The sequence below is a fragment of the Ochotona princeps genome, chromosome 1, assembly GCF_030435755.1.
Source record: "Ochotona princeps isolate mOchPri1 chromosome 1, mOchPri1.hap1, whole genome shotgun sequence".
In the NCBI taxonomy this organism is placed as follows: domain Eukaryota; kingdom Metazoa; phylum Chordata; class Mammalia; order Lagomorpha; family Ochotonidae; genus Ochotona; species Ochotona princeps.
Genome location: NC_080832.1, coordinates 126,915,932 through 126,943,285, shown reverse-complemented (window position 1 = coordinate 126,943,285; position 27,354 = coordinate 126,915,932). Strand labels below are relative to the sequence as shown.

At 46.2% G+C, this 27,354-nt stretch overlaps 1 protein-coding gene across 3 annotated transcripts in view; it reads right to left on the bottom strand.

Moving 5' to 3' along the window:
* The window catches only part of KIF13A (kinesin family member 13A), a 207,417-nt gene extending 183,834 nt beyond the window's left edge, over positions 1 to 23,583 (bottom strand). For 2 of the 3 annotated variants that reach the window (XM_058667693.1, XM_058667698.1), the window contains exons 1-2: positions 23,337 to 23,583; positions 22,961 to 23,051 (exon numbers count right to left, since the gene is read on the bottom strand). In XM_058667693.1, the coding sequence (XP_058523676.1) occupies positions 22,961 to 23,051; positions 23,337 to 23,391 (146 nt within the window). In that variant the 5' untranslated portion in view covers positions 23,392 to 23,583. The remainder of the gene's footprint in view (positions 1 to 22,960; positions 23,052 to 23,336) is intronic. The other variant, XM_058667703.1, reaches the window with a different exon arrangement.
* Positions 23,584 to 27,354: the final 3,771 nt, after the last annotated feature.

Here is a 27,354-nt window from a genome sequence, read left to right as displayed (position 1 = left end):
ATGTAAATACTATAATTCTCATACTGTATCATTTAAGAAACAATTTTTAAAGACCTCTGTCCAGGTTCAGAATACAGGCAATCAGCCTAGGCCTACCCAGATCCTACACACTAGAAATCGTGTAACATTTTCCATTCCTTAGTGGTTGACTAAGCAGGGGAACAGCAGACACAATGGATGACAAAGCCATCCATCATCAATTCCTTCCTTTTCCTCTGAAGCATAAACTCTAGAGCCAATCCCTGGCACTAGGTACCCGTGATGATTCAAAATAGAAGAAACTGGACCTCATTTTGAGAAGTTCATCAAATAATTCAGCTGTAACCAGTACAGAAAAACAGATGAACAGGTTCATAACAGTATGGTTAAAATGATGTCAACGGGACATGTGTCTAGCTAGCCTGGTAGTTAAGGCACCTGTGTACCACATCAGAGAACCTGGGTTCATTTCATACATATCCCACTCCCAACGCCAGCTTCCCAGTAATGTAGACGCTGGGAAACAGCAATGATGGCCCAGGTAAGTGGGTTCCCGGATCCTGGCTGTGGCTTGGCCCAGCCCTGGTCACTGCAGAACCTGGGGATTGAAACAGCAGGCAGGAGTGCTCCTGCTCACTGTTCTCTCTCAAGGAGCTTTCCAAAATTCAAAAAACTCTAAATACTTTAAGGCAATTTAAAGTTAAGACAAGGGTCAGAAAAAAAAGTTCTTTTTTTTTAAAAGACATATTTATTTTATTGTAAAATCAGATATACAGACAGAAGGAGAGACAGAAAGGAAGATTTTCTGTCTGCTGACTCGCTGCCCAAGCAGCTGCAATGGCTGGAGCTATGCCAATTCAAAGCCAGGAGCCCAGAGCCTCTTCCGGGTCTCCCATTGCGGGTGCAGGGTCCCAAGTCTTTGGTCCGTCTTCGACTGCTTTCCCAGGCCACAAGCAGGGAGCTGGATGGGAAGCAGGGCTGCTGGGACACAAACTGACATCCATATAGGATCCTGGCGCATGTAAGACAAGCACATTAGCCGCTAAGCTACCTCGCCGGGCCCAGAAAGAGATTGTTAAAGAAGGACGCATTTTTCATCATCTACAAGGAACCAATGAACTCAAGTTTCTGATGAGGAGGCTAAAAGAACATTTACTTATTTCTGAAAAAATACAGAAGTGAACAGCTGGATGTGCCACTGATAAGATCTGGACAAGGCAAGAGAATGGTTTTGCAGGAATGAGGTGGTAGGGAGCCCAGCTACGGAACTGGGATTACAAACTCAGAGGTGGCAACTAATTAGCAGATGATAGCACAAATGATTATTGTACATGATCAATCAGGACCCAGCAGGCAGTCAGAGGCCTGAAACTAGCATACGATTGCCCAGCCAAGGGCCAAGCATCCTGCAGGCCTCGACTGGATTCCTGAATTCAGACCACATGAAGTCAAACCACACCTGGAATATTTTACCAACTAACTAGTACTAACAAAACATTAACAGCCTCGAAGTGACCATATTTATGGTAGAGCTAGGTTGAGGTTCCTGCTCCCTAAATAACACTGTCAGAAGACAAAGATACCTCCTCCAGGGCTTAGTTACAGGAACAGCTTTGCTCTTTTTAAGCAACTGTCTCGTGTACTTCCTGCAGAGTGTTATATACAGTGTTCTCTCTGCATGGACTTTTGGGTCCACCAGTCCGAGGTGGAGTCTACCTCTAGGATGCATTAGGCACCCGATTTTGGCACCCGATTCCTTCTGTATCCTTGGCTGGTGATACAAAGGCAGGCATTTACAATGCAAATGTCAAAAATCAAAAATGTTCCCAGTGCCAACAGAACACTACAGATGAAAGATTCCATGCCATAAAAGTGTTTCACACAGAGAAGTATTAAAAACATTGTATTGGGCTTCACGCAGTTGCCTAGTGGCTGAAGTGCTGGCCTTGAATGTGCTGGGATCCCATTTGGGCGCTGGTTCTAATCCCAGCAGCCTCACTTCCCATCCAGTTCCCTGTCTGTGGCCCGGAAAAGCAGTCGAAGATGGCCCAAAGTCTTGGGACCCTGCACCTGTGTGGGTGACCCAGAGGAGGCTCCTGCCTCCTGGTTTCAGATAGGCTCAGCTCCAGCCATTGTGACCACTTGGGGAGTGAATCAGCAGACAGATCTTTTTCTTTGTTTCTCCTCCTCTCTGAATATCTGACTTTCCAATAAAAATTTTAAAATCTAAAACACACACACACACAAATGTTGTAGAATATTATTTTCAAGCTGTTTACAAAGTGCATGACACATACATGAATTTCATGCTCAAATTTATTTTTCATCCCCCAGAGATCTCATTATGAACATTTGTGTAAATACTCCAAAATCCATAATCTGCTAGGCTTCTGGTCCCAAGCATTTCAGATAAGAGAGATTCAGTTTGGCCTGTCTTCTCCCCGCCTTGCAGCATTGTAGAGCTAGGGTGCACCTGACACTCAGGGTTTGATGGCACCACTCACAAGACTTTTTCTTTAACAGCAACCAATATGCAGATATGTCTTATACTCTGTATTCTAGATGCAGTAAAAGTACAGCAATCAACCGGAGCAGAGGCCTCGAACTGTCATAAAAGGTGAAGTCCTTCCTGCAAAGGCTGGGCCAGAGAGAAGCTCTAAGTCACAAGGGCAACGACCACACAGCAGGGCACGGAGATCTGTGGAGGTGCCTGCAATAGAGGCAGCCACAGAGGGCAGGGGACGCTGACCCGGCCAGCAGCATTGCCAGGAAGGGGCAGGAGCCCGAGGGCCAGGGCGTGGCAGTGGCTGGGGCAGGACAGCCTCAGCATCTGTTCTGTGCCTGCCCTGCCCTGGGGAAACAGCTGATGCTACTGAGGAGGTGGCAACAGCGTTCCCCCTGGCTAAGTGTCATCCGAGGGACCCTGAGGAAGTGCAGCCACGGGGCACGTGGGCTGGGTCAATGTCTATGCTGCCTGGACAGTCTGTCCAGGTCTTGTCTCTTTTTCCTCTGGGCTTCCAGGCAGTGGAGATTTAACAGTCAATCTACAATACTCCTTCCACTCAACCGGATGTGTCTCGCACTTGACTCAAATTTAATTTCTCCAATTCATTCTGGTTTGTTAATGAATAGAGTCAAGTTTCTGTTATCAGCCAGTCCCAAAGCTTCCTACACCAATGCATTTGATCCAATTACTCAAGATAGCACAGCTCGGGCCCAGCAGCGTGGCCTAGCAGCTAAAGTCCTCACCTTGAACGCCCCAGGATCCCATATGGGCGCTGGTTCTAATCCCAGCAGCTCCACTTCCCATCCAGCTCCCTGTTTGCGGCCTGGGAAAGCAGTCAAGGACGGACCCTGCACCCGCGTGGGAGACCCAGAAAAGGTTCCAGGTTCCTGGCTTCGGATCGGCGCACACCAGCCGTTGTGGCTCACTTGGGGAGTGAATCATCAGGCGGAAGATCTTCCTCTCTGTCTCTCCTCCTCTCTGTATATCTGACTTTGTAATAAAATAAATAAATCTTTTTAAAAAAAAAAAATAGCACAGCTCTCTGACCATTTAAAGTGTACAGCAGGGCCCAGTGCAATAGCCTAGTGACTAAAGTCCTCCCCTTGTATGTGCCAGGATCCCATATGAATGCCAGTTCTAATCCCGGCAGCCCTGCTTCCCAATCAGCTCCCTGCTTGTGGCCTGGGAAAGCAGTCGAGGATGGCCGAAAGCCTTGGGACCCTGCACCTGTGCGGGAGACCCAGAGGAAGATCCTGGCTTCGGATCAGCTCAGATTTGGCAGTTGCGGCCACTTGGGGAGTGAATCAGTGGACTGAAGATCTTCCTCTCTGTCTTTCCTCCTCTCTCTGTATAATCTGACTTTCCAATAAAGGTAAATAAATCTTTACAATAAAAAAGTGTACAACAAACAAGGGGTGGGGTGCAGGCATTTGATGCAGTGATTAAACCATTATGCACTGCATGGGGGACTGCCTCTATTCAAGTCCTGGCTCCACTATGAATTCCAGCTTCCTGCTAATGCATATCCACCAAGACAGGTGATGGCTCAAGTGGCTGTGTCTCTGTTACCCACATGGAGGACCTAGACTGAGCTCGGGCTCCTGGCTTTGGGTTGCTCCAGACCTGGATGCTGCAGATATTTGCAGAGTGAGTCAGTAAACGGGGAATCTCTAAGTCTTTCAGCTTCTGGAATTAAAAAAAGAAAAAAGAAAAAAAAAAAAAGACAACCATTGATCCCACAGCACAATTCCATCACCAGTGGATCCAGACATCAAGAGGTTTTGCTTCTCTTTCAATGTTCTGATCACTAGTAATGGGGGAAAAAAGAGTAAGAGCATTGTGTAAAGTAACAAGACTGGAGAAGACTTCATAACATAAAAAATACATCACCAAAAGAGCCCAAGAGAATTGGAAGGGTGACAGGATGTTTGTAGATTAACAGGTGAACATAACTGCAAACAAGAGCAGGCTTTAAAAACGGATGCATCTGAAGGCAGGGAAACTATCTTCGCAGAGTTGATTCTAAAGAGCATTATCCAGGAACTAATTATTTAGAGTAAATCACCTCCATTAACTTTCTTCTCTCTCTTTTTTTTTTCTTTTTCAAGATTATTTATTTTAAAAGTCAGCATTACAAACAGAGAGGGAGAAACAGAGAAAGTCATGTTTAGTCTTTAGTTATGTAATGTTCACACATTTAAGGAAATGTGTGAATACTTCCATCAACATGAGCTAAACCTGAAACACAGCTATCTGAGGATAATATATTCACACATAAAAAAAGGGGGGGGCTTTTGCTGTATTTGACTCCAATCTTCTACAGGCCATGTTGATGTTCAACGCTTTAACGGTTACTGAGGGAAAAATCTGCGTTCAGATTCAGCCGTTAGTTTTCTGGGGCCTACAAACTTCTCACAGCCTTCGCTGAGTCAAAAGTTCCATTCTCTTTTTAGCAGCTGGAAGGGGGAAGCTTATTACAAGTGACTCAATACAAAGCAATTTCACTGTGCTTCATTAGTGGGATATTTTCAGAGGGCCACATGAAAGACAGGTTATTGATGGAAAGTCTTACCATCAGCAAATTGACCATCAAGGTGAATCTTGGCCTAGTTATTACTTTTTTGAAGACTTATCTTTGTGGTTATAAGTAAATAAAATCAGCTTTAGTTGTAACTTTAGATTAAGGAGTAATCACAAGTTCACCAAGCAACATGCTCATCAAGTACAATATCAGCTTGAATGAATAGTTTAAGTTTGCCATATAGGTGGGTGATAGGATAATGGGAAGATGAAAAGAAAAATCATGTCAATGGCCCTAGTCAACTTTTTGCTACTATAATCAACGCTTTAAGGAAGCATGAAGCAAAGCAAGCTTACTGAGGCCAGTGCCATGGCTTAGTAGCAGAGCACATCAGATTTTTTTTTTTAGATTTATTTAATTAGGGGCTGGCATGATAGCTCAACTGACTGATCCTCCTCCTGCAAGCACCAGCACCCCACCTGGACACCGGACCCAGTCCTGACTGCTCCACTTGATTCAGCTCCCTGCTTATGGCCTAGGAAAGTCTTTGGGATCCCTGTACCCATACGGGAGACCCAGAAGAAGCTCTTGGCTTCTGGCTTCAGACTGGCTCAGCTCAGGCCATTACAGCTATTTGGGGAGTGAACCAATGGATAGAAGAGCTTTCTCTGTCTCTCCTTCTCTCTGTAACTCTGCCTTTCAAATCAAAACAAAGCAAGAAGGAAAAAAGAAAAGCAAGCTCACCACTTTGAAGGTTGAAACTACAAACATGGCGTGTGAAGACCCCACTGCATCACCCCATCAGCAATGATGGGAGTGCCCAAGATCAATCAGTTAGAAAGCACAGGTGCTAGGATTCACACCCTGGGTGCCTGGGGTCCAGGGCTGGTGCTCCTGAAGCAGCCACATGAGTTAGGGAAAGCAAATTTCAAATACTCTGGTGGGACTTGACTTGGTCTAATAGACATTCTATTCCCTTTTAGTGCTAAGCACTTTCTCAGGGGAACCAAAGTCTGGGGAGATGGTAGCTTATAAAGAGAAGAGTTTAAGATAAGCAAAACAGGTCCCGACGCCACGGTCTGGTGGCTAAAGTCCTCACCTTGCACGCACTAGGACCCCATATGGGCGCCGGTTCTAATTCCGCTGGCCCTGCTCCCCTCCCAGCTCCCTGCTTGTGACCTGGGAAAGCAGTCGAGAACGGCCCAAAGCCTTGGGACCCTGCACCCGCGTGGGAGACCTGGAAGAGGCTCCTGGCTTCGGATCAGTTCAGCTCTGGCTGTTGTGGTCACTTGCGAGGCGAACCTTCGGATGGATCATCTTTCTTTCTGTCTTTCCTTCTCTATATATAATCTGACTTTCCAATAAAAATAAGTAAATCTTTTTAAAAAAAAAAAAGTTATTTAAGCTTTCAGTAAGAAAGAATATGTGCCTCTCACCTTTGCTGCACCAAAAAAGAAAAATATAAACAATGTAAACATTAGTTACAAGCTCCTGAAAAGTCACTTAAGACATTGATTGGGTTTAAAAATACTGTAACGACGTGTGTTTAGCATTTGGTTAAGATGCTGCTTGGGGTGCCCACATCCTTACTTGCATGCTCAGGTTCAAACCAAAGCTCTGCTCTGATCCTAGCATCCTGCGAGTTTGCAGGCTGGGAGACGAAGTGATGGCTTAAGTAGCTGGGTCCCCTCCCCACCCCCACCATCCACAGTGGGAGACCTGCACTGAGCTGCTGGATTCAGCCCTGGCTCAACCCCAGGTGTCATGTGCATCTGCGAAGGAGGTCAACAGCAGATGAAGGATCTCTCTTTCTCCAGCTCTCAAATTTGAAAAGTGGGGGCAACGATAGGGGGGATAATAAAAATACAGTATACTGCCTATCATTTTCTCATCTTCAAAGTGTTAAAGAACAGGAACCCTCTTCCACTCAGTCACTCATGAATGTCAAACTGAGCTTGCCGGAGGCAGAGAGAACTATTTGAAGTTGTCCTGGAAGACTGCAAGCTCTAGGGGCCAAGATGCCTGTTTATTCCTTCTCCAGAGTCATGAAATTCCTTGCCTGTCAATCCCAACCAGTACTGGCAGCAACTTCCCTTGGCCTGCCTTCCCTGTCCCCACCTTGACTGCAGGCTTTCTCCTGCTCCCTGGTGGCTAGCCACCAAGTCCTTGTATTCCTACTAGAATTTCCAAATCAAGACAGTTCAGACATGGGACTATCAATGACTAAAGTCCGGTGATCGGTGAGGTCTACCATGCTTACTAATAACATGCTTACTAAATGAAGTCTGTAAAAGCCTTAAAAAGTCTGCAAACAGCTTATGTAAAAACAAATACAAACAGACTCAAAGCTATTCCTACAGCACCACCACTCGCAGGTGACTTCCATTCTGATGGCTATACAGCATGTTGAGAATTGTTTGCTCTGGCACAACTTTCGCACAGAAAGTTAAGCCACTGCTTACTTGCAATAGCATCGCATATAAGGAGTGCCACTGCAAGTCCTAGTTGCTCAGCTTCTTATCAGCTTCCTGCTAACATGCCTGAAAAGGCAACAGTAAGTGGCCCAAGTACTTGGGCCCCCGCCAGTCTCCTGACTCCTGGCTTGGCCCAGATCCAGCTATCACAGACCCTGTACGGTCAGCACTTTTTTTTAAGATTTATTTATTCATTTGAAAGGCAGAGTGTACACAAAAAGAGATCTTCCACCTACTGGTTCTCTACCCAAATGACTACAACAGCCAGAGCTGGGTCAGGCCGACACCAGGAGCCTCAATCAAGTCTACTACATGGGTAGTAGGGGCCCAAACACATGGGCCATCCCCTGCTGCTTTATCAAGCCATTAACAGGGAACTGTGTGAGAGAAGTGTGGCTAGGACACAAACTAAGACCCAAATGGAATGCTGGCACCACAGGTGGTAGCTTCACACACTATGTCATGGTGCCACCCCCTACTCTGCTCTCTTGTTATTCCCTTTTACAGATAAGGAAAGCAGGACACAAGGGGTTAAGAAGCCAACAAACATTTCATAGCTATGAGGTGGTGAGGTCTGAAACAAACTATCTTTCAGCAAAAGTGCACACTCTTAGCCCTTCTACCATTCTGCCAGAACACTTGATATTGTTTTATAAAACTAGGGATTTTGGGGCCCGGCACTATAGCCTTGTGGCTAAAGTCCTCGCCCTGCATGCCCGGGATCCCATATGGGCATCAGCTCATCTCCCGGCTGCTCCACTTCCCATCCAGTTCCCTGCTTGTGGCGTGGGAAAGCAGTCGAGAACGGGCCAAAGCCTCAGGACCCAGCACCCTCATGGGAGACCTGGAAGAAGCTCCTGGCTCCTGGCTTCACATCGGCTCAGACCTGGCCATTGCAGTCACTTGGGGAGTGAACCAGCAGAAGAAAGATCTTTCTATCTCTCCTTCATACTGTAAAACTGCCTTTCCAATGAAACTAAATAAATCTTAGGGAAAAAAATTAAGCCAGCAATTTACACACAACTAATATCTGCAAAAACGATGTAAAAGGCAAATAAGAGATTTCCATCCACCCACAGCAAAAGCTATGGTTCAGAGACAAAACCTAGGATGAGACTGGTAAGGTTATTTTAGTCTATCAACCTAGAAAAACAAAGACACAGCCTGCCATTCAGTTAAAGGGGATTCTCTGGTCAATGTTCCAGGAACACTGACCTTTCCAACAAGTTCTAGTGTGTTTTGGCAGGAAGTGCCTAAGAACCCCAAGACACCCAAACTCCAGCAGCTGGAGTCACCTCAGACACCAGCCATGTGATGCCTTGACAGCCCAGGGGCAGCCAGCGTGAGGTCTCCACCAATTTCTAGGATGGGAGAAAAATCATAGTGTTTTTTTTTTAGTGTTTACACTCTCAGAGCATGCATCCTTCTATTCTGGTATTAAGTTGTCCTTATTAAATAAGATATCAAGGTACAGAAACGCTTCTCTTTCAGTGTGCTTCAGATAAGCATGTTGAAAACAGTTTGAGAGGGTCAGTGTTGTGGCAAAACAGGTAAGGCTGTCACCTGTAACACTGGCATCCCATATGGGCACTGGTTCAAATATCCGATGCTCCACTTTCCCAGCTCCTTGCTAACGCACCTGGGCAAGCAGTGGAGTATGGCTCAAGCGCTTGGGCCCCTGTAACTATGTGGGAAGCACCTGGCTCCTGGCTTTACATTAGCTCAGCTCCAGCCATTGCAGCCATTTGGGAGCGATGTAGTGGGTGGAAGATCTCTACCTCCTCCTCCCACCATCCATCTCTGTTATTCTGCCTTTAAATAAACAGAATAAATCCACCCCCCAAAAAAGGAAGAAAAAAGGAAAGAAAGAAGAGAGAGGAAGAAGGAAGTGAGAGAAAGAGAAAAGGGAGGGAGAGAGAAGGAAGAGAGAAAGGGAATGGAGGAGGGGGGAGGGAAGGAGGGAGAGGAAAGTTAAGTTAGCGAGGCAGGCATGTGGCCTAGCAGTCCAAGTTGGTTAAGGTGATCCATATGGCACTGACATCCCATATGGGCACTGGTTCACATCCTAGCTGCTCCACTTTCCCATCCAGCACCCTGCTCGTGGCCTGGGAAAGCAGCAAAGAATGGCTCGATACCTTGTGACCCTGAAACCACATGAACAATTCATAGCAGGCTACTGGTTCCTGGCTTCGGATTAGCTGGGCTCCAGCCATTGTGGACTCTTTCTTTCTTTTTTTTAAAGATTTATTTATTTTATTACTCAGATATACAGAGGGAGGAGAGACAGAGAGGAAGATCTTCCGTCTGATGATTCACTCCCCAAGTGAGCGCAACGGCTGGTGCTGTGCCGGTCTGAAGCTAGGAACCTGGAACCTTTTCCAGGTCTCTCACGCAGGTGCAGGGTCCCAATGCCTTGGGCCATCCTCGACTGCTTTTCCAGGCCACAAGCAGGAAGATGGATGGGAAGTGAAGCTGCTGGGATTAGAACCAGCGCCCATATGGGATCCCGGGGCATTCAAGGCGAGGACTTTAACTGCTAGGCCACGCCGCCAGGCCCAACTTTGTGGACTCTTTCGAAGTGAACCAATGATGGAAGATCTTTGTCTTGCCTTCTCTCTGTAAATCTGTCTTTCTAATAAGAATAAATCATATGAACAAAGGAGATGTCCACATCCTACACCTCCGTGCCAGGGTACAAACACCCAGCACCGGCCCCATTCCAGCTTCCTGCTACAGCAGACCCTTGGAGGCAGGGGTGATGGCACAAGTGACTAGGTTCCAGCCACCACACGGGAGACCAGGCCTGAATTCCCCACCCTCAGCTTTGCCTCAGCCCAGCAAGCATTCTCAGAGTGAATCAGCAAATGAGAGGACTCCAGCTGGATGGAATCACACTGGAACTCTGTTTACCTAAGTCTTTCTTTGTAGTGTTTTGCCTGTTTGTTTTTTGTTTGTTTTTTAACATCTTTAAGTCAGGGAACCAATGATAAAGCATAACTAGGAGTTAATCTTTGGGAAGAACTAAACAATAGCTTGTCTAGAGAACTTTTAAAAAGTCCGTTAGAATTATAGCAGGTCAACAATTTTGAAAAAGTATTTCCACTACATAGTTCATTATAAAAAATACAGACTTCGCCAACATGCTAGAAATGGGAACACTATTCTAATCAAAGCCAGTAAACTATCAAGACTTAAAAAACACTTAAAGTGGCACTACCATGCTAATGTTACTTAGGTGTCCTGTAACTCTAGATCCAAAAAAACAGATGTTTAAAACTGGATAAGGCTACTCAAATTTAACACCATGATCTTGATAAACACTCCCTTATCACTAACACTCCTTCCCTCCTAACTCAAAACACCACCTTTGAAACAAATAATTTTAAGGATCTTTCTTGATGTAATAACATAGCAATCCCTGTTACAATTTGTAGTACACAAATTGTTACAAAGTGTAATAGACTTAAACTAACGGCATCAACAAAAGTAGTTAAGAATAGAGTATAAAAAGCGAAAGCAAAACACATTCCAAAAACCCTTTTCTGTTGAAAGCCTTACAATTTTAAAAGTTTCAATTACAACTGCAAGTACAGCTACAAATCTTCCCAGTCTCTGTAAAGCTGCAATAAAAGACAGGCGGACACAGAGCATCAAATCTGAGTATGTCTTTAAACCGTAGCACAGAACCCAAGTTTCTTTGAAAATTTGTCCAGCTGTTCATTAACCTGTCTGCGATGACCCATCTAAACCTTAGGCAGCTCGCACTGCCCTCCTGGCCTTTTCCTGAGGCTGCCAGCCTGCTACGCTCTGATGTCTGCAGTACGTCCTGGGGCGTACACAGTCTAGGGAGTGTCTCCTGGACACAACAGCAGAGGGTGAAGCTTCCCTTTCCTCTGAGGCTTCCTTCCTGTTCCCCTTCTTCAACAAACAAGGTTCAAGACTTCTTCCCCCAAGGGAAATCCATGCAAACAGATGCCTTCCTGATGCCCCTCCCAACCGCAGTAAAGCTGGTCACCCCAACAGACCAGATTCCAGCAGGCTGCGTGGAATCCAACCACAGCGAACACACACACACACACACACACACACACACACACACACACTAACCAGAGCTCATCCCACAGGGGAGGACAGTCAACCCTGGGAATTAACTGGAGGTTGGAGTAGGGGTAGGAGTGGTCACAAGACCCTCAGAAACAAACAAGCTGCCCAGGCAAGCCCTATGCCAATAGTTCTGGAAATGTCATTTTTCCACTCCCACACATACCAACTTCTTGCATAAAACAGCTATGAGCCTGCAAGAACAGTTTACTGTCTGGGAAAACAAAACATGAAACTAATGAAAAGGACCCAATCAAGGGATCTTTGTGCCATCCTATAGGTCAAAGTTGTGGTCTGGAAGGATCCCAGGCTCCTGGGCCAGCTCCCAGATAACAGCTGGAGGGATGAGGGGCTGGTGGCTGTCTTACTTCACTTGACACTTTCAGCCGTTGTGACAAGATCAGTAACTCAAGAACAATGGTGACCCTATCATCCGCAGCTCTAATAATCTGGAAAGAACTAAATTAAGATGCAAACCTGCTTCAGCCCCCATAAATGTTACCTACTAACTGTGGTTGTTGTTGTTGCTGTTAAGGCTTATTTGAAAAGTAAAGGAAACAGAGAGGAAGAGAAGGGGTGGTTGGGGAGGGTGGCGGGGGCAGGGGGAGACATAACCATCTGCTGGTTCGGTACCCAAATGGCTTCAATGCCAGGCTGAAGCCAGGAACTCCGTCCAGGCTTTCCACATGGGTGGGAGGAGCCAGCTTGCACTGCTCTACCAGATGCATCAGCAGGGAGCTGAATTGAAAGCAGAGTAGCCAAGGTGCCACAATGCTGGCCTCCCTGCTTACTGCTTTTGACTCAATTCTGCACATAAGCACAGCTGGGATAAACACGAACATCGGCACTTGAAAGATGCCTTAAAGCTCATCTAACCAGCCCTAAGTTTTACAGGTGAAACTGACATGCAGAAGGCTCAAAGACTAGCTCAAACACACATCCACTCAGTGGCAGAAATTGGGGACCCAGACTTCCACTTAGCTCACTACACCTACAGATTGAGTCATCTCCATGGGCAAGATCCCTAGAATTTAGCTGGGATCTGCCTTGCAGAGACCAGGAGGCAGAAAAAGAACATGCAGTTTTCAGAAGGTCAGCAGCAGGAGAAGTGTCTGCACCTAAGAATTGAGGGACTCATCCACTTCTGCCAAATTTCAAATGCAGATATATATACATAAAGAAGCATATTTTATTAAATATGCCTATCAAAAATCTCCTTACTTTGTGAAACTAGGCTCTAAAACCTAGCTTATTAAACTAGATCAGTAGTTTTATATCTCAGCCACACAAGAGGATCAACTGCCAACCTAGTGAGTTCACCCGTTCTGGACATTGAACCAGCACTCCAGGCACCATGGAACACAGAAATATTTACTTCACTGCAAATGAATTTCTGATGCACAGAGTCTGTGTACATAATAAAAAACATTGGCATCAGATCACTGAATTCTGAAGTTGCTTGCTAGGCAACAACATTAAACATACCTGGAAAGTTTTTAGGAAGGTCCTGGGGCAGCACAGTGGCATAGCAAACTAATCCTCAATGGCATCATATGAGCGCTGGTTCATGTCCAGCTACCCCACTGAGTCCAGTTGCTCCACTTCCAACTCGGCTCCCTGATAATGGCCTGGGAAAGCAGTGATGGACAATCCAGGTCCTTGAGACCCTGTACCTGTGTGAGAGACCTGGGAGAAGCTCCTGGATCCTGGCTTTGGATCAGCTCAGCTCCAGCCTTTGAGGCCACTTGGGGAGTAAAACAGCTGATGGAAGATCTCTGTCCTTTTCTCTTTCTGCCTCTCCTCTCTGTAACTCTGCCTCTCAAATAAAAATAAAATAAAGGTATGCTACAGTCCAACCAAGCCAAAGTTTCTGGGGGATGAGGTCTGGGCATCTAATATTTTTTTAAAGATTTTTTTATTGGAAAGACAAATATACAGAGAAAAGGAGAGACAGAAAGATCACTCTCCAAGTGGTCGCAACAGCTGGACCTGAGCCATCCAAAACCAGGAGCCAAGAGCTTCTTCCATGTCTGCCATGCAGGTACAGGGTCCCAAGGCTTTGGATCATTCTCTGCTGCTTTCCCAAGGCTTTGAGCCGTACTCGACTGCTTTCCCAGGCCACAAGCAGGGAGCTGGATGGGAAATGGGGCCGCCAGGACACAAACCAGCATTGGGCATCTATTCTTGAAGCACCCAGAGGATACCCAGGTATTACCACGGTTGCAAGCCATGGTCTAGACCTGCAGTGCTCAGCAGTTTCCCACCTGCCATACCGCTGTAGGTGCAAATGAATCAACATTTGGTAAAATGTAAAGCTCCATTCCTTGGATGTACTAGCCACATTTCAATGCCCAGTAAGCACACTTGGCTGCTGTATGGGACAGTGGCGTGAAAGACATTTCCATCATCACAGGACAACCAATGTGACAGTGCTGGTCTAGACAGGGGGTTCTTAAAGCTTGGCCCAGAGCTACCAGCACCAGCAACACTTGGCAACACATCAGAAATGCAAATTTTCAAGCCACACCCTGGCTGTTCCAAATCAGAAACATTTAGGGTAGAGCTTTAACAGAGGATGCTAGCCCACGGCCACCACACATGTAAAACTCACCTCCTGCCTTCTCTCCTACGGTTGAAAACAATCAACCTTTAGATTTACTATAATATAAGCGAATACTTCAGCATGTTACATGATGTCAAAAGTTTTTGTGTGAGCAAGCTTGAGAAGAAATGACTTACAGTTAGTGAGCAAAGGACTCCCCCGAAGTGCTGTTACTTATCACCTCTATCAGAAACAAGCATAAGGTCTAAAAATACAAAACGATGAAACTCAACCAATTACATTCCATTATTCACATTATAATTATGGAAGCTATGTAGTGTCACAAACTATAGATGGGAGGAAAGCAACACACAACATTTCCTATGTATCGATTGTATTAACAGGACAAGGACAAAGGCAAATGAAGGCAGAGAGAAAACAAGAGGAAGTGCTTTCGAGGTTTGGCAGGACAATTCCCCATCCCTTCCCCTTTTTCGTTTCCGCCATGCTCTTATACAGCTGCCTATGCAGAAACATCGTAGAGTGTTTAAGAAAGAAGTGTTTTAAAAGATATAACTGTGTATTGATGAAAATCCACTGTAAGAATAATTTGGTAGAATAGGTCAACAATTACCAATAATTCACCATATAATCATCACCTCCAGCAGCGTAATCTCCATCAGCATGAAATCACCAAGGGATTCTAGTCAATAAACTCCCAGATCCTTCCAGCTCTGTTTCTAGGGAGGCCCTTCTCCCTTTTATTCCTTTTTATCTCAGCCCTACAATCAAATCTAAGAGTTACACATTTCAGCAAATGAAATCTTAGAGAAAGATGTGAAAATCTAACATTTATTTGTATTTATTTAGCTTCTCCCTAGGCTGGGAAAATACCAAATAAACTAATATCCAGGAGGAATTCCTCTCATATTTACAAACGTAAAACTCCAGAAGCATTTTGTAGTAGGATTTTTAAAAAGATGGCTCCTGGGAGAAGTGAGCGCCTGGCCTAGTGGCTAACACACCGGTCAAGAGGCCTGATTCCGTGTCCAAGTACAGAGGTTCAATCCCTGACTCTGGCTGCAGATGCCAGCTTCTTGCTGAATGCACTGTGGGAGGCAGTTGTTCATGTCCCAGGTACCTGGATCCTTGATGCCCACATGGGGGATCCAAACTCAGATTCAGGCTCCTCAGCCCAGCACCAGGCTGTGTAGGCACTTGAAGAAGGAACCAGAAGATGGAAGCTCTCTGCCTCTCAGAATGGGGGGGGGGGGATGAAATTCTACAAAATAAACTCCTGATTTAGTGCGTCTTTATACAAATTTTGCTTTTCTTCCATGATGGACAACTCTGTTATTAGTAAATTCATTTTTAAAAAAAATTTAATATTTTTACTGGAAAGGCAGATACACAAGTAGGAGGAAAGAGAGGAAGTTCTTTCATCCCATGGTTCACTCCCGAAGTGGCCACAATGGCTGGAGCTGAGTCAATCCGAAGCCAGGAGCCTGGAGCCTCCTCCAGGTCTTCCACGTGGGTGCAGGGTTCCAAGATATTGGTGTGTCCTCGACTGCTTTCCCAGGTCACAAGCAGGGAGCTGGATGAGAAACAGGGCCACTGGAATTAGAACCAGCACCCAACTGGGATCCCAGCATGTCCAAGGCAAGGACTTTAGCTGCTAGGTCATTGCGCTGGGCCCATAAATTCATTTTTATGTGACCAAGGTACAAAGGCACCTTTCCAAGTGCTTCTGAAGCTCTTGTTGCTATGTGTGCTACTTTTCCCTTGCAGGTAAGGTTTTGAAAATTCCTGTTAAGTTCCAAACACATTAAAATTTGTTCTGGCTCTGGGACAATTTGGAAAAAGATAACTGGCTGCAGGAATCTAGTATGTCTTCAGGATGCTTATTACTGGAAGGAAATGTGGTCCTGTAAATTTTCCTTAAGATTTGAATACATGCCATGCATAATTATACACAAATTGGAAACTACCCAAGTTTTCTACTTATCTCTTACTTCATGTTGCCCAAAGATACCAAGTGGCTGCATAACCAACTAGCCAGATTGGCATCATTTTGAAAATTCCTTGTGGCATTTTCCCCCAGCCTAGTTGGCATATACCTTTCGTAAGTGAAGAAGCCAAAACACTTTAACGAAAATGTGTGCAATGGTGACACAAAAATGATTTTAAAACTTCACTAGTATTCTGTATTTGCCACCACTAATTATCTTCATGAATATGGGTAAATGAGAGCTATCCATAGCAGCCACCATGTGCAATGCTACCATTTATACATGCTGTTATGAAAAAGGACACCATTAGTTTTATTTTACTGTTGCAACAGTAAAAATAAATAAATAAATAAATAAATAAAATAAGATAAAATAAAATAAAATATACACTTTACAAGGGAACTATATCGGGAAGACTATCATCTCAGAGTCAAAAGATTATAACCAAAAAACAAAAGAATGTTATTTAAAATTAAAAATGGAGACCAAAACAAGCTGCTGGAAAAGTAAAAGTGTAACACCAGAAAGGAAAATTAAACACACGGGTGGAAGAAGATATGGTGGGGGAACCTCCCAGGAGACTAAGCAAGAAGACGAAGGATGAAAAGCAGAAGGAATACATAAAACCAGCAAGGGGCCAATTCAAGCAACGCCACTTTCAAGTAAATATTCCAGAAAGGAACAGAGAAATTAAAGGGGGAAAATTTTCTAATGAATTAAATCAAGAATTTTTCTCCAGAATGGATAGAGATTTCAGATCTAAACCCCACTACTGTAATCTTATAAAAATGGGAAAGAAAAAAATACTCTACAAAATTCCAGAAAGGATGAAAGTAGACTAAATCCAAAGGATATGAAATCTACCTCTCAACTGAGGCACTTGGAGAGAAGACTTTGGCGCCCCGTCTTCAAAACAGAATGGAAACCCTTCCAAATTACCAATGAGAAAGTGGGTAAAATCAAGAGGGCTTTCACTTTAGAAAAAAAAGAAAAAACCCTCCCAAGCAGGGGTTCTCAGAAAGAATGTATCTGAGGAAACTGAGGCAGTGAACTAAGAAAAAATAAATAAATAAACGGAAATAAAAAAGCAGCTGATTTCCACATAGCAGACAGGTGCAAGAAACCCCTAGAAGAAGGGTATAGGGAAGCCTGGGAAAGAAAGCACGTCACAGAGCGACAGCTGCTCTTTGGTAAGCAGCAAGTTGGTCTTCCCAACGATGAAATTGGGAAAGGAGGGCTGGGAGAGAGATGCAGGCAAGAGATAAGGAGCCTGAATGCTGAACTAACGCTGAGTAGGAAAAGCAACAAATTAAAGGGAAACAATCGCTAACTCCAGGGGAAATTAACAGGCGTTAAAATAATGGAAGAGCACATGGAAATAGGACCTACTGGAAACAGGGTTCCATTCCGTCAAACAAGCAATGAGAACCCTTAATGCCAATTCACACAAAATCACTATGAAGCTGTAGTAGGAAACTGGAAGAATAAGAAAAAAACAGCAATAGGGTGGAAATACTGCAGAAGGAGGGAAGGGGGAACAAATTAAAAACAAAACAAAACAAAAAAACCTGCCAGTGACTTTGCAGAGAATATACGGCGAAATTCCAAAAGAATGAACTAAAACCAACTAAAAGTGGTCGCCTATCAGAAGTTAGGAGGGTTTTTTTTAGCATAGCCTTCATAAATTATAGAACTACTTCACACTTTAAATTATTTATACTGGTTTAAAAAACTAGATAAACAGAGCCGAAGCTCTTACTAAACCTGTATTTTTCAAATTACAAGCTTGTGGCTCCTTAGTGGGTTGTGAAATCAATGCGGTAAATCACAACTAACATATTTTAAATGAACTGCAACAGAAGAGGATAGAAAGTAACAATAGCTGTATAGGAAAGAGTATTTTTTGAGTCTTTATAATACACAAACACATATAGAGATTCATCAAGTAAAAATGAACTCTAAGTGTGGACTATAATCAAAGCAATTTTTAAATCATCACTCTAAATTTCACTGTATTATAACTGACGTTTTGTTCATGAAAGTAAGAGGTTTCAGAGGCTGGCATTTTGGTGCAATGCTTAAGCTGTCTCCTGTGACGCCGGCATCCCATGTGGGTGCCAGGTCATGTCCCCGCCACTCCACCTCCCTAAAGAAGGCAGCAGGGAATGTCCCAAGCATTTGGGGGACTGCCATCCATGTCAGAGACCCAGGATGGAGACGAAGGTTCTGTCTTCCACATGGCTCAGCCTTGACTATCGCGGCAATTTAGGATATGAACCCTAGATGAAGGAGCTCTCTCTTTCCTGCTTTCTTTGTTACTCTGTCTTTCAAACAAGTAAATCTTTAAATTAAAAAAGGAAGTTTTCAATGTACCGTTATTTGAAAATAAACTGAAAATGTTTACAGATAATGAAAACATGCATCATAATGCTCTTAAAAATTCCAGTAAAATTATGTGCACAGAATGCACACTCCTATGTTAGCAAAACCTACACATTCCTTGCTTTCTTATTGTCAACACTGCAATAAAGTCAGAGAGAAGAATAGCAACACAGAAAACAGAATTCAAAGTCCCACAAGTGATTTTATACTGAAGTCTATTAGTGTGTCTTAGGAGATGGGTCTTTTTAGATTTGTATTCCTTTCTACAGACACACTTGAACAGAAGGCATCATCCCCTGGAATCTTGGAAAGCCTGAAGAAGTTAAACTGAAAATAAAAACCTGCAATGCAAAGACATAAACCAGAAAAGACACATCCAGTTGACAAAGAAACAGCTTCCATCCACTAATCAGGCCCTTCTTCATGCACTTGGCAAGACACACAGAGTCCTCTTGCAGTATGGACAACGGGCCAGGAAACTAAAACCTTGGATACTCTTTTACTCGGCATCATTATTTTGCCCAATATTTTTTTAGACTCACCTAGGTTAGATTACACACGCACTTTACTGTAGTTGTCTGCCTGACAACTGACTTGACATAAAACAATCAAGAACAAAATCTGCAGAGAGCAAGTTCCATTGTATTTTTTCCGTGACAAAGCTTCTCTTTCTAAAGCTTACAAGGACCAAAGACATAAACTGGCCATCTCTATTTCAAAACAACCACTACCATCTTCATTGGATGTAAAAGGGAATGAATCACGCTTCACCAAGTGGTATTAAAAGACACTAAAAGCGTGTATTAAAATATATATACAAGGCTGGGTATTTGGTATAGTGTATAAAGCACCACTTGAGATAACTGCATCCCAGATCATGAGTTCAAGTCCCTTCTCCAGCTAATGCAGCACATCAGAAGTAGCAGTGACAGCTCACACAGGTGAGTCCCTGACATTCATGTGGAAGAGACCCAGCAAGAGGTCTGGGCTTCTGGTTTCTGCCTGGTCTAGCCCCAGCTGGTGCAGGCCTGTGGGGAGTGAACCAATGGATAAAAGATCTGTCTGCCACTCCGCCTTTCAAAATATATATATATATAAACAAATAAAATTTCAAAAAGTAAAATACATACAAATGAGACACACTTATTTATGAATATGTACATGCAGCAAGAAAAAAAAATGCAGGCAAAACAGATGGCTATGATCACCCTCTTTGGAGGTGCTACAAGGAGGGGAAGAATAAAGGTGAAAGCGGTGGAGAGAAGACTTCCCATTATACCTAACTCACCCAGTGGGGCAAGTCAGACTCTCATTCCTCCCCTAGTCTCCCAGCTGACTCTGTCCAGCACCCACATCCTGTTCCATCCTCACACTCAGTCACCCCAGAAGTCATTCACGGTAGCTATGCTTCTGCTTTGCTTGAGCAAAAATGCTCTGCTGACCCGGTGAAACCGAATCTATGTTCTCAGCACAGGAGCACCACCTGGCTCCCTCACTTTTGCAGAATGTCAGGACCCAGCTTGCTCCACCGCCTCTCTCAGTGCTCCCACCACATGGCAGACACTTGATGAGCACACACCTGCTCTGAGCCAGCCACTGAGCAGAGGCCTGGGGTAGGCAGGGAAGTAAGACAAAGGCCTGTTACCAGAGGAGCTCACAGCCTCAAGCCCAAGGATAGGGAGAAAATGGAACTTCCTGATCCTAACAGTGCAGGTCATGGCCAAAGCATACACCTGCATAACTTGTCACACTGTCTTTTGACAGTTTTCTCTCGTCTCTCTTCCTGCACCTGCCAAAGGTGAGGGAGTCTGGCACACAGTGAGCACAATCATCTTTGGAACCCCTGTGCCAAATAGGGCACCCTGTGAATTTCAAAAAGCCTCCTGGATAACAATATACCTGGATTTTAAGAAACAACTCCTTGTACTTGTTAACGTGTCAGAGCAGTGATCAGTGGGCTATTACCCTGGACCTATGCAATGTATTACAATCAATCCTAGAACTTCAGCACCAAAGCAACATCTCTAGTTTCAGATCCTCGGCCTGGTCACAGGCTCCACGAAGGGCGAAAGTGATAAAGTTAAACCTGCCTGTTTCTCTCCCTGGAGGTCAGTGCACTCTCACTTATTTCCTGGGAAGACCGAAAACTTCCACACAGTTACTAGAATGTTGACTCACGTTTCACATACCAGTGACTTCCCACAATTCCAGAAAAGTCTTAATTCCCACTCTGACACTGGCGTGCCAATATTTATTTAAATACCTCTTCCAAACTTTGGATTTCTGGGTATCAAATATTCAGTATGCTCTTGGTTCACCCTTACTGTACCCTGAGCTCTACCTAAAAACAAGGATAGAAAGGAACTGTAAATACAGCATGAGGCGCTTTTGCAATTAATCAACCCAAAGCCCAAGGGAGGAACTGTTTCTATTTTTAACTTCACTGTTGCTTTAAAGGGGGAAAAAAACACACTAATGGAGAAATAGGAAACCAAGTTGTGTAACTGCGATGGACAAGGGGTCTCCAACCTCACAAGGTAACTTTAATCTACAAGTAGCAGTCCTGTGAGGGCATCCCCAGTAACTGGATGACCCACCACAAATAATGCTGAATGAGTACCCCAAGAATGGCCCAAACAATCAGATCTGTCAAAAGCACAGGAGCAGCAAACACACATATTTCAATGCTATTCTTCAAACTCTAGATAAGGGACTCTGCCCAAATAGCAAGGGATGAATGAATCCCCAAACCACTCCACTCATCTTCACTTTACATATCCTAACTAGTAACTCACATGGCAAGCCTATAAATAAATGGTCTCCTTCTGATTATTTAGCATTTGCAAACAACTATCCACAGCTATAAATTTGACCCACATTTCACAAAATTAAACCTGTTTGTACAAATGACCACACTTCATTTCATTCAGTTGTTAACACTGGCACTGGGTATGGTCACGAGTGACAAGGAGCAGGTGCCACACCAGCAGGGTAAACAGTGCAGCTACACAGGACTTCAAAGATTCTACCTGTTTTCCAGTCTGATTTGAAGGATCTGGCCCAACACAACTTTTTTCTGAAACAAAATAACAATATCCAATCTTGGGAGGGGGTGGAAAACTTTGGAAACATCAAATCTGATCTGCAAATACTATACTTTTCCCAATGAATGAGTTTACTACCAACATAAAATATACTACATATTGCTTTAAATCTATCTAATGCCAAGGATATCTCATTACTAAAAGGTATTGAATGCAACATAATTTTAGCAATTTAATATCACTGTAAGAATCTGTTCAAAGTAACAGAACGTTTGCAAACTGAATTAAAACTTGCTAGACCTAGTACATAAAGAAACAATGCCCAATATTACCCCTCTTATCTTCTTGCTCCAAATTTAGCAAAATTGCTACTTGCAGTCTTTAGAATAAGGTAACAAACTACATCAGTCTCTGAAGAGCAAAATTCACTAATTGTACTCCTCCATCAACAGGTGACTTTCAGAAACACAAACTCATTTGGCTAAAGAATTAACTTTGCTAAGTCTCCTGGGATTCTTTTCCCATATATATTTTAACATGCCACAGCCTTACTACACTGAATTAATTCCAACGGTTCCTTCTCACAGACTTACCAGAAAAATGCTAAAGATTCAAATCATTTTAGGGCATTTTCCCATACTGCTGCCCGCCACAGAAAAGAATTTATAAAGAACCAACAGTTACCACTTTTCAAATGCAAATACGTTGCCATCTAATAAGTGCAACTCCCTTTTAAACATCCCCAGGGTCTATACAGTTCAGGTCACTACTTTTGTTGCCTTGAGAACGAAAATCTGCGCGTTACATTCCGGCATTATCTTTACCCAGCACCACCACCAAAAAAAAAAAAAAAAAAAAAATCAATCTAGATCTGTAAATGATCCAGCCTGGACTTGCATCGCCCAACAACGTTTTGCTTTATTTCTCCACCCACTGTACACACAAGGTTCCTAAACAACTCCGCTAACGGCAGCAAACCTATGCAATGGTGTACTGCGTCCCGGCTACACTGGGGCTGGGACTGGTCACTGCCAGCTTCCGGCCTCAATTTTCCTGTCTGTACAATGTGGCCGCTGCATTAATTGTCTCCAGGTTCTATCTGGCACCTGCACTCTGGGGGTATCTGGAAGCTCGCCGGGAGGCACAGCTGACCAGCGCTGGCTCCGGCCTGGGGGCCCGGCCTGACACCGCTCCAGATGGGAGGGGACTGGAAAAGCGGGTGGAGTGGGCAGAGGTAGAAGAGGAACTTGGACTTGCAACAGCGTCCGACTGGGAGCGTGCGACAAACTTGAAGCCTTTCTTCTAACAATAGGAAAGCGCACTCCCGTTTTCCCGGCTCCAATTTGCAGAAGCCAACGAGCCCGGGTCCTCCTCCCGCCCGCCCGCTCCGGGCGCGCTGTACCTTTCTCCCTGTTTGGTGTTAGCAGGAGGAGGGTGCAGGACCGTCTGGTTCCCTTCCATCTCCACCACGCACTTGGTGTTCAGCTCCAGTTCTGAAAGCACACAGGGGAAACCGACGCTGCAAAGTCGAGCATCCGCGCCCAGCCCGCCGCGCCGCGCGGGGGCTCCGTCCTGGAGGCGGCGGGGCCGAGAGACGGCCGCCCAGAGCTCCCCGGCTCCGCCGCGGCCAAGGCGGGCTGAGCGGGGCGCCGCCTCCGCCCCGGCTTCCCCGGGCTCCCCGGCCCCGCCGGCCCGCGAGCAGTTTCCAAAGTTGCCCCGGACCCCCCAACCCGAGCAAAAAAAAAAAAAAAAATCACAACGAGCAGAAAGCTCCTCACCTCGTCGGTTCATCGGCCGGACGCGGACGGCAACTTTTACCTTGGTATCCGACATGTTGGCGGCGCCCGCTCGGCCCCGGCGGCCCTCACGCGCCGCGCCGCCGCCGCCACCGCGCGCGCCCCGAGCGCGGCCACCGCCGCTCCGCCGAGAGCTCCGCTGGGCAGCGCCGAGGCGCGCGGGCCATCCCGGGGGAGCGCGACGCGGGGCTCGGCTGCGGCCCGGGGAGGGGCGGGCGCGCGGGGCGGGGCGCGGCGGCGGCGGCGGGCGGGGAGGAGGCCGCGCCGCGGGCCTCTCAGACGCCGCTCTGGCCTCGCCGGCCCAGCCCTGCTCACTGCGCCTCGACCGCTCGCGGCCGCCGGCAGCCGGGCGGCGCCGCCATCTTCGCGTCCCGCGGTGCCAGGCCGGGGCGGGTGGGGACCGCCGAGGGGCGGGCGAGGCGCAGCCGGGTGAGGGGCAGGATGCGCGGTGTCCGTCGTGCGGGCGCCTGCGGGGACCCTGCGGACACCCTGGGCTCGGTCTCCCCCTCCCGGGGCCGCTGCCACCGCGCGCCAGAGCCCTAGGGCGCCGGGAAGGGCCGGGGCACCGGCGGCCAGGCCTCCCTCAGAGGGAACGCCGGCGCAGCAGAGCGGGCTGCGGTGTTTCGGGAGCTTTGTGGTGAACCCAGACCTAAGTGGGCTGGCCTGTCAGCCCGGGCTGGAGGGGCTGGGACCCCGAGAGGGTGGCGAGGCTCGTTCTCTCTTACATAAGAATGAATGGTGATGGAATCTGTGCTCCTGCCAAAAGCCAACCTCGCTGCCGGCGCGGAGCTGGGCCAATCGGAGGCATTCGGTTTGGTTCAACAAGTGCTTCTGGAGATTTGCGGTGGGAGGGCGCTGATGGTGTGCGGGGCATTTTTAGGGTGCGGCAGTCCAGAACGTCCATCTGGATGATTTTGCCACTTTACTTCATTGTGCAGAGCTGTGCATTTGTGAGGGCCTGCTGTGTGCAGGGTGCGGTGCAGGGCACACAGCAGGGGCACACGCGGACGTGGACATGAGGTGTAGAGAGGACAGTGGGTCACTGGAGGTGTGAGCTTGAGGGGATGTCCCATGTCTCCAGCAGGTGCCAAGTTACGGGCCCTGGGTTCTAGAATGACACGCGCCTGTCAGGTCCTACAGTAATCTACCTCCAGAGGGCCTGTTGTGTGTTTCCTCCTCTCCATTGCTAGCTGCAAGTCAGCTTTGTCCGTTCCTCTATTCTACATGTGTTCTGAACGTTCTGCTATGGGATGGACACTGTTCGAGGTTCGTGCCTGCAGGTTCTGGGCTCCTTCTGAACAGGAGGGGTCTGCAGTTGGGTTCTGTGCCAGCCTTGCCTTTGGGTAACTGAGACACACCTTGCCCCGAATTTACAACCTCCCCTCTTACAGCCTCTCCTGTACCCAGCTTGCAGACTGATTTCTCAGGGACCTACCTGTCGTCTTTAATGGAACCTTCCCTTTCCCATATTGCTTCCTGCAAGTCTTCATCTAAGACCTTTCATAAACAAGATGACAGGATCATGCCAAGCTGTGCCACCGGTGGGAACTGTGGAAGGTTGAACTGTGTCCCCTGAAAACCTAACTCTGAAGGTAGCCTTGTTTGGAAATAGGGACTTTGTAGAGGTAAGATGAAATCCTGTTTGGTTAGGGTGGATCCTACATCCAATAACTGATGTCTTTATTAAGGGAAAAGAGGGGGCTGGCATTGTGGAAATGCCCATGTCACTGGTTGGAGTCCCAGCTGCTCCACTTCCCAACCAGCTCGCTTCTGGTGTGCTCAGGAATGGCAGCAGAGGATGGCCCAGGTAGTAAGCCCATGCACCCATGTGAGGGATCTGGGCATAGTTCTAGGCACCTGGCTTCAGCCTGGTGAAGCTGTTGTGCCCATTAGGGAGAGAATCAGTGAATGAAAGAACTCACTCGGGCCCGGTGGCGTGGCCTAATGGCTAAAGTCCTCGCCTTGAACACACTGGGATCCCATATGGGCGCCGGTTCGTGGCTCACTTGGGGAGTGAATCATCGGACGGAAGATCTTCCTCTCTGTCTCTCCTCCTCTATGTATATCCGCCTTTCCAATAAAAATAATAAATCTTAAAAAAAAAAAAAAGAACCCATTCTCTATCATCTTAAAAAAAAAAAAAAGTTGGGCCCGGCAGCGTGGCCTAGCGGCTAAAGTCCTCGCCTTGAACGCCCCGGGATCCCATATGGGTGCCGGTTCTAATCCCGGCAGCTCCACTTCCCATCCAGCTCCCTGCTTGTGGCCTGGGAAAGCAGTCGAGGATGGTCCAATGCTTTGGGACCCTGCACCCGTGTGGGAGACCCGGAAGAGGTTCCTGGTTCCCGGCATCAGATTGGCGCGTACCGGCCCGTTGCGGCTCACTTGGGGAGTGAAACATCGGATGGAAGATCTTCCTCTCTGTCTCTCCTCCTCTCCGTATATCCGGCTTTCCAATAATAATAAAATCTTTTAAAAAAAAAAAGTTGAAGAGAAAGGAAAGGCAGATATGAACATAGCCACAAAGGGAGACGGAAGTTGCCTAGAGCCAGGGACGGGCCAGAGCCCACTGCAGCTGGGAGGAAGGGGAGGATTCTGCTCTAGAACCTTCAGCAGGCGTGTGGTCCTCTAATGTCTTGATTTAGGGCTTCTAGCCTCCAGAACTGAGAGACAATACTTCACGGCTGTTTTATAAACCCCCAGTTTGTGGTAGCTGATTTAATTAATTTTTAACAGATTAATGCAATTTCTGTTTTTTAAAATTTAATTAATGATTTTTAATTAATGTTTAACAGATGAATACAATTCTTATTTTTTTTAATTTATTCACTTCTTTTTATTGGAAAAGCAGACCAGATTAAAAGGCAGAGAGAAAGAGAAACAACAACAAAAGATCTTCCATCCACTGGTTCACTCCTTAAATGGCCACAGTGGCCATTGCTGAGCAGATCCAAAGCCAGGAGCCACGAGCTCCTTCCAGGTCTTCCATGTGGGTACAGAGTGCCAAGGCTTTGGGCCATCCTCTACTGTTTTCCCAGACCATAAGCAGGGACATGAACCAGCACCCATATGGGATCCTGGTGCTTGCAAGATGAGGATTTAGCCATTGAGCCATCGCTCTGGGCCCCAGGTTAAACCTATTCTAAGAACCCAATAACATTCCATTTCTCCTTTCCCCCTCACACTCACCAACCTTCCTTCTCCCTTCTGTCTTATTTTTAACTCTTGAAATAACATATTCTAGGGCCGGCGGCATGGCCTAGCAGCTAAAGTCCTAGCCCTGAAAGCGCTGGGATCCCATATGAGCACTGGTTCTAATCCCGGCAGCTCCACTTCCCATCCAGCTCCCTGCTTGTGGCCTGGGAAGGCAGTCGAGGACGGCCCAAAGCTTTGGGACCCTGCACCCGTGTGGGAGACCTGGAGGAGGTTCTAGGCTCCTGGCTTCAGATCGGCACAGCACTGGCCGTTGCGGCTCACTTGGGGAGTGAATCATCGGACGGAAGATCTTCCTCTCTCTCTCTCCTCCTCTTGTATATCTGACTTTCCAATAAAAAAAAAAAATCTTAGAAAAAAATTTATAAAAAAAAGAAATAACATATTCTATATTTATACTACAGAAAAGGGCTTAATATTCACCAAATAAGTTTAAGAAGTAAAAATAGGGCCCAGTGTGGAGGCCTAGTGGCTAAAGTCTTCGACTTGCAAGCACCAGGATCCCATATGGGTGCCGGTTCTAATCCCGGCAGTCCCGCTTCCCATCTGGCTCTCTGCTTGTGGCCTGGGAAAGCAGTCGAGGATGGCCCAAAGCCTTGGGACCCTGCACCTGTGTGGGAGACCTGGAAGAGGCTCCTGACTCCTGGCTAAGGATCAGCTTAGCTCCGGCTGTTGTGGCCACTTGAGAGTGAATCAGTGGACAGAAGATCTTCCTCTCTGTCTCCTCTCTGTGTATCGGACTTTCCAATAAAAATAAATAAATCTTTTTAAAAAATGCTTTTCTTTAAAA